We start from the raw sequence: 7,704 nt of genomic DNA, 5'->3' as shown, positions 1-7,704 counted from the left end.
CATAGAATCATAGAATGGTTTGGGTTGGAAGGGACCTTAAAGATCATCTAGTTCCAACCCCCCTGCCATGGGCAGGGACACCTTGCACTAGACCAGGTTGCTCAAAGCCTCATTCAGCCTGGCCTTGAAGACATCCAGGGATGGGGTATCCACAGTGTGGAAAGGCTTGGTGTTCTTTTTTGAGAACACCATGGAATTTGCTAAGTGCACTTGCGTTGCACCTGCTCTCTTTGTTATTACTAAAGTAGATAATTTCTGAAACAATCTACAGTTATGGAGGTAACAGAAGTATTTAGCCTAAAACAGCCTATTACGATTTTCTGTAAAAGAACTGCACTGTTTTAGACCCAGAGGTGCAATTTGTGGCTTTGGAAGTTTAGACCTGTGATCAGTTGAGTCAACTGTAAACATAATTTTATGTTGTTGAAAGCGATTAATTTTAATGACTTCTGTATTCAGAAGTTACTAACGGTGTTTTCTAGAGGCGAGGGACATGGTGCACTGAAGTGCAGCAGCATATATGGCAACTCGTAGTATTAACGCATAGACCTCAGTCATTGCTTCAGATGAACCGCTTGTCATTTCGTGAAGGCAACACAAAAGCCCTGTGATGAATTCCTTCAGTCCACAGGCTGGGTGAAGTACTGGTTGCTACCAGTTAATTATTGAACAGAGGTACTACTTTGCCCAAACTGGTGTATGGGCCTACTTTTGATCACCTGATACTGTACACATAACCAAGAACCCGTGATTTCATTTGTCAGCACTGCTAAAAATGTAGATGACTGGCCTTTGTGTCACTTAGCCTTTCATAGACTTCACTGTCAGCTAAAATACATGCAGAGTGCTGTGGCATTACATGCTTTTACAAAATGTTATTCATAAGTTTACTGCAGCAGGAACAAGAAATGGCTGATGTACGATTTTTTCAGAAAACGAGATCAGTCGCTTTTTAATAAACTGGTTATTGGTTACCTGGCTTTTAAGAGGTATTGTGCTGGGTATCTACACGACAGGTATCTAGACTCTAGTGAACTAAAGCTCTTGTTACTTTGGAGCTCTTTGTTTTTATTCCAAAAATCTATTGACAGGCAGGTTTATTCCTTAATTTGAATGTCTGCCATTCTAATCTGTGCCCTGAAGTTCCCAGCTGATTCTTGGGGCAGTTTACTGAAGGCAAGCAAGAACCTTTCACATCCTCACCCTTCCGAAAGAGACAGCTTTGTGCAGCTTCCCGTGTTGATCTGTAATATGTATTTAAAGTGCATTTAGTTTTAAAATTCACCCTATGCATTTGAGAGTTCAGAACACACGCTTAATTATGATAGAACCATGTTACAGTGTAAGTTGTTTATTAATGCAGATGATGATAGTTCTGTTGCTAGGACAGTTGAAATATCAAAAGCCATGGAGCAGCAAAATAAGTCTCTTGGCAGTGGTACGGTTCAGTTCAGAAAATTAAGATAAGCAGCACCACTAAAAGCCCAACTGCGCTGCTGCGCTTGTGGCACGGCATTCTGTTCTGTGCTTGCACGAGGTGGGCTTGTGTCACTTCACCGTGCCAGACCACGAGAGGTGGCATTGGAAACGTGGCAGAAAGCAGTTGGGAAGTGCTGTGGTTTGCATTTGGTTTTAATCTGAAATCAGTCTCCTGGTGATGAAGTTGATCTTAGAACAATGACATAATCAGTAGTATATCAAGTCTCATCTCTGCATCGTTCTCTCTGCTGAGTGCTAATTGCAGACCTCCCACGCTTCACTGTGTGGGAGGTGTCTGGCTAGACTCCTCAACATGAATAAAATTGCAGTTAAATGTAACAGTTATGTTAATATGTTATGTGTTAAAGAAACCTTTTTTTAATAAACTAATATTTCTCTTGCTGTATTTGTTAGTTGCCCTTCATACTGCGATTGTCTGTCTAATTTTGTGGTTACTTGTAAGGCATAACGATTGCACAGGTGAAAGTTAGACTTGGCAAGCCTTAACGCTTTACCTAGGATTTGAGAATTTAGGAATGTCAATCTAGAATGGTTTCTAATTAGTAAAAGTAAAAACCAATAATAATATTGCCATGCATGTAGGCATAATAGTAATCTATCTTTTCAGGTAACTATAGAAAGGCAGTTTGGAGAGCTCTGCCCTTGAGAGGGATATTTGTGTGACGGTAGCAGGTTTCTATTCTTCAAACAATTTAGTTGATAGCTGATTACTACTTCATCAGATGTGCTTGTATTGAAAATTATTGAGATAGTGGTGTGTTGTGGCTATCAATAGCAGAGCACATTTGAATGCTGAGGTCAGGATTTCATCTGAATAGTGAGGTTTAAATACTAATTCATCTAATATTGAGAATAAATTTCTCTTGAGATTGTTTGGATGGAGTACTCTCCTGTCTTCATCAAAATCACATTTTGGTGATCCTTTAATGCTCGTTTTAGAAACAAGACGTTGATAAGTGTGATGATCTGGAGAAGTGTCACTTTTTTTTTTTTCTTTTACTGAGGTGCTAAAATATACTCACTGCTCCACAGATGGCAAAGCAGTTCAGTCCTGCCACAGACAAACACTAATTAGGAAACCCAAGAAAGGAATAATTTGGGTAGTGTTTTGTGTTAAGTATCCCAGCAAGTGAAGTCTGCTTGAAATGCGGACAAAGGCAAGAGCCTGAATAGTAGACCAGCCTTGAAAGGGTTACGGTCTTAGGTGAGATGGTTGACTTAAAGTAGTGGAAAGGCTCCAGTAGCCTCAGCTGTGGTCATGCAGCTTGTGTCTTGTGTTGGAAGCCAGCAGACAGAACTGGGCAGCTGCTGCTGGCTAGATTGCAGGGTACCATGATGTCTTGCATCTTGCAGCTGGGAACATCTGGCATTTGAAAGTGCTCTATGGTGTGGTGATGCTATTGCTCTTGTTGCCCCTGTGTCTTTTTCCCTCTGTGGCAGTTTGACTGTTTTCCTGAGAAGGCTGTGTAGGAGCTGGAGTAAGTTTCATGTAACGTGTATGCTGTATTGGAGTAGAATTGGGTTGGTCTCTCCAAGCCTTGGAAGGCTGCTTGACGGAGTCAACCCTGAGACATTCTTGCTTTTCCCCAGAATCCTTTTATGTCTGATGAATTAATATTATATTAACACAGCTTAAGTTACTGAATTAAAAACCCAAAGGGTCAGGGGAGGAGGGCTCAAAGAACCCATTCCAGATCAGCTTTGTATTTTGCCTTGTTCAGTATCTTGACCACTATCAGGTATTTTTCAGGACTTTGTTTCTTTGGTTGGGGTTTTTGTTGGTTTTGCACTTTTAACCCTCATGTATCTTTTACATGCTGATACTTTTGTTGGGCTCATTTGTTGAGAGATGCCAAAGGTTACTGGTGCCTCTAAGTGTTTACAGCTGACACTGAAAAACCTGAACCCCTTTATCACTTTGCAGAGCTGTATTTTTGTACAGTATGTCCTTGACATGGTCCTGAAATGTCCTCAACGGTCCAATGAAGATTAGGTTTTCCTAATTACATCTAAATGAAGGTTTAAACTCATCATATTGATGCACAGTAATAAAGAGATTTGAATGGTCTCAATAATGTTCTTTATATATAAACTTCTGTTCTAGTTTGTTTACTTGAAAATTCCGTTTTAATATTTAATTATAAATATTATCAATGAGAACTATAATTTGAGTTTTGTTTTGCCATGTTGTTTCCTAATTTGCATGAGATAAAGATTAAAGAACACCTAAATATTTCACTGAGTACACTTTTCTGTGTAGTGCAAGATAAGAATTGTCATACATGATGCTGAATTCTGACAAATTATCACAGCATTTTGCATGTAATTCAAATGTGGACTAAACATTCACATCAATGACAGTGAATGACTTTAAATATTTTTAACAATCAATAAAAAATGGAATAAGCAGAAGTGTAAATTTTATACCTGCTGCTAAAAATGTTGTACTAGAGCTTAGTTTCTCTCTTCACATAATGGAAAGTTAAGTTACATTGACAATGCCAGCACCTTACCCCTGACATGGGTTTCTGTTGCAGTGAAATATAAAGGAAACAAAAAGGCTTAAACACTGCATCGAAAGTAGATTTAAGCAGTGCAAGCAGTATAAAAGTGAGTGCAAATTCCAAAGCAGACAAGGGAACCTGTGGCATGTATTATCTTGTATGTAAGACTAAGACCTAGGCATTCATATGCAGTAATTATCTGTGAAGTGTGATGATATCATTACCAATACTTGACATTTCAGTATTTGACCCAGCCAGTGGTCTGGCTGCAATCCTTACGGAATGCCTAGTAAATCTGTCTTCTTGTTTTCAGCACCCTCGTCCCATGTACATGCCTTGCATCTGGAAATGCCTTTAACCAATAGTCTAAAGTTACCCAAAGGGACTAGTAAAAAAAAGAGGTCTTCCACATCAGTGAGCTCTGACGGGACAGAGATACAGTGCTCTGTGCCCGTAAAGGAGAAATGTTTTGAGAGTCTGAAGGAGAAAATATTACAGAACGTGATTGAGAAGGACAAGCATTCAGAAGTTGGTAAACTACAATACTTTTTGATTCCAGTGCTTTAGACAAAAATAATTGCAATGTGACATTAAAAATAACTTCATTTTTTGTCTGTTTCTTCTTATTATGTATCATTAGGGTTTTTATGGTCTAATGACTTTTATAATAACATGGGTGAGCAGACGGGTATTGCATTTACATCATATATTCGTCTTCAATCATATATTCTTCTTCAACTTTTCAGGTGCAGTGAGAATGGAAAGAAAAGGAAAACAGGAAGAGAAAAGTTCTTCAACATATGGTATGTACAGAGCAATAATATTTTTGAAAAAAAAAAATTCTCTAATAATGTCTCGGAACAGCAAATGTAAAACTGTAAAATATTTACTGGGCCCAGCTGCACTGCTTTTGTTTAGTTAGGTCTTAAAAACAGTTTTTATATGTATGACAAGTATTTTATAAGAGAAAATTAAAGTGCACATAGCAAGGATTTGGAAGTATCAAAAAAAATACCTATGAGGGGCCTGAGGGGAAAAAAAGTGCTGCTTTTGGTTTTTAAGTTGAATTAGTGATACTGCCTTTATTTCTTCATACTGACCAATTTTGTCTCGGGGAGGGGAAAACAATTACGTGCTACTAGCAAAACATTTGGCAGGTTTTATCTTGTGTTTAAATCAATAATTATTAGAGATGGACAAGAATTCATAAGTGATTCTGCCTTGTTTTTCCAGGAGGTAAAATTCTTTTTCTGTATTTCCCAAGGTGATGATAAGGCTCTGTGTGCAGGAAAGAATCCTTAAATACAGACTTCAAGGATTTATTTTCTGTAACAACTCAATTTCCTCATCATTTATCTCACTGCTCATTACTTAGAAAATGATTATGGAGTGACAATGTGGTGGGATGTATTTTGTCTAGAGAGAATTAACAGTGTAAATAGAATTTTTCTGAGCCAGTGTACTTGTCGCATATACCAACAGTCGTTAGAAGTGGACTGCAGTGTAAAAAATGTATCATAAATTGGAGTCAGAATCATTTTTTCTGTGAGGTTGTCACTGTGTAGTAGGAAGTGCTGGACAGCATCAGCAGTTTTGTCATACTGAAATTTCCTTCAAATGCCTTTCTATAGGCCTAATACATCTTTTTAAGATGAAGTTATCTTTTTAGTTTGGTATTGTGCACTACTGAAAGCTTTTTGTCTTGCTCCAAACTTTGTTATAAACTGCAGGTAAAATAGATGTTATAAGGTATTTAAATGATGTCACTTAATTTGGTGTGCTTAGCTATGTCTTCTGCTGTGACATCTCATTTGCAAATACCTAAAATGGTTAAATGTTATTTGTTCAGAGGTATACTTTTGAACCAGTCTACCAGCAATCAATAAGAGACTTGCCCAAAATATCAGATCAAAATGATTCAGCTAATTTACTTGACTAGACAACTGGAATCCTTGATTTTTGAATACCATGTTTAGGTTAAGCCAAATGAAGCAAGTAATTTGGAATGGTACTACTGGTTTAAAATGTTTAATTTTTATAATAGGTAAAAAGAAAGAAAAGGAAAAGGAGAAAAAAGAGAAAAAGGAAAAGGACCATAAATCAAAACAGAAAAAGAAGAAGAAAAAAAAGAAGAAATCTAAACAGCACGGTAAGTTCAATTTACATTTTTTTTCTTTTAAATAAGCAAAATGACTCTGTATTTTTGGCATTAGATATTAAAACTTGTTTCTGAACAATATGAAATTTTAGAAGCTAAGTGTTGAAAGGACACTTAGGTCTCTGACCTCATTTTTGTGTTTATAGCCTGTCTTTACATGGTAGACTAGGCATTTCATAGATATTTTTTTCTTCCTTCAAAAGGTATGACCACTCTTCCCATCTCCAAATGCTTCATTTGAAGCTTTCTATACACATCTTACCTATTATACTGCTATCTAGGCTATTGCTAAATTAAGTGGTCTAAAATGCTGCCCTTCCTTAACAGCTGAGTTGGCATCTCTGCAGCAACCTTGTCTCTTGTCTTGAGAAATGGTGGTTCCACTTCTTTGTCTCACTGCCCTATCCCAATTCTTTGATCACACCAGTCATCCTTTTCTTTTCTGTTGTTTGCGTTACTTAGAGGGACAAATTTTTTTTTTTTTTTTTTTTTTCTGTGGGGCTCTAGGGAGTTTTTGCTTTTTTTTAAAAAAAAAAAACCCACAAGAAAAACCAACACAAAAACCCCTTTCAAGCCACTTCTTGTTTGAGAAGCACTGCTGTGTGAGTGTAGTTAAAAGTTTTAACACCAATCCTTCTGTAACCTGCCTTGGCATGATTTCTCTGGAAAAACTGGACAACATATGGTTTTCCTTTTTGCTAAAAAAAAAAGTTAACTATCCTGCTGACTAGTACAGTATTACTGTTGCTATGACTTTGCTCCCTTTTCCACCTCCTTTGGTTCTTTTAATCTCCCATAAAATTATGTTACAAGTGCCTTGGTTTACCTTTTTTTGCATCCAGTGCAGTCTTAGTTTCAGCATTATAGCAATAAACATAACAGCATGGACAAATGCAGACTCATTCTTTTCTTCTTGCCAAAGCCCAATGTTTGTTTTTTGTGTGTACTATGCCTGCTTACTTAAAAAGTGTTTCAGCACATGAAAATAAGTAGTATTATTTTATCTTGCTGCTGTTTCTTTATTTATTTTGACATCTTCAAATACTCAGAAATTTAAAAATGAGAACATAGGCACAGAAAGGACAGCCTATCAGATTGACTTTGCTTTCCTGTACTTTGAGACTGTACTAGGTATCCTTGTAATAACTTTGATTACAATTTCTTAAAATAAGAGGTGAGAATTTAAAACCTAGCAAGCAAAGAATTTTCTGAAAGTTTTTCCTCAAGCATGGGACCACAGATTTTGAAAGATGCCTTGTGGATCTCTAGAGTGATTATGCATTTGTTTGTCCTAAATTTGTGCTATAATATCAAAATGCTCCTAAATCATGTAGTGCTTGAATGTGAGACAATCTAGGTTTTGTGTACTTCACCATCTTCATACTGGAGTAATAGAATTTTGAACTATGAACTTCAATTGCTTATTTTGTGGATGTGGATGCCCCATCCCTGTCTGCCTTCAAGGACAGGCCGGATGAGGCTTTGAGCAACCTGGTCTAGTAGAAGGTGTACCTGCCCATGGCAGGGGGGGTGGAGAGCGGG

At 37.3% G+C, this 7,704-nt stretch overlaps 1 protein-coding gene across 2 annotated transcripts in view; it reads left to right on the top strand.

Annotated features, from left to right (window-relative positions):
• PHF20L1 (PHD finger protein 20-like 1) overlaps positions 1-7,704 on the top strand; it is a 52,337-nt gene that overhangs the window by 31,241 nt on the left and 13,392 nt on the right. The window contains exons 12-14 of one of the 2 annotated variants that reach the window (XM_010149214.1): positions 4,318-4,536; positions 4,751-4,807; positions 6,049-6,153. In XM_010149214.1, coding sequence (XP_010147516.1) covers positions 4,318-4,536; positions 4,751-4,807; positions 6,049-6,153 — 381 coding nt within the window. The remainder of the gene's footprint in view (positions 1-4,317; positions 4,537-4,750; positions 4,808-6,048; positions 6,154-7,704) is intronic. The other variant, XM_010149215.1, reaches the window with a different exon arrangement.

The sequence above is a fragment of the Eurypyga helias genome, unplaced genomic scaffold (genome assembly GCF_000690775.1).
Source record: "Eurypyga helias isolate BGI_N326 unplaced genomic scaffold, ASM69077v1 scaffold1593, whole genome shotgun sequence".
Classification (NCBI taxonomy): Eukaryota; Metazoa; Chordata; class Aves; order Eurypygiformes; family Eurypygidae; genus Eurypyga; species Eurypyga helias.
This window is presented reverse-complemented; position numbering and strand designations above follow the sequence as displayed.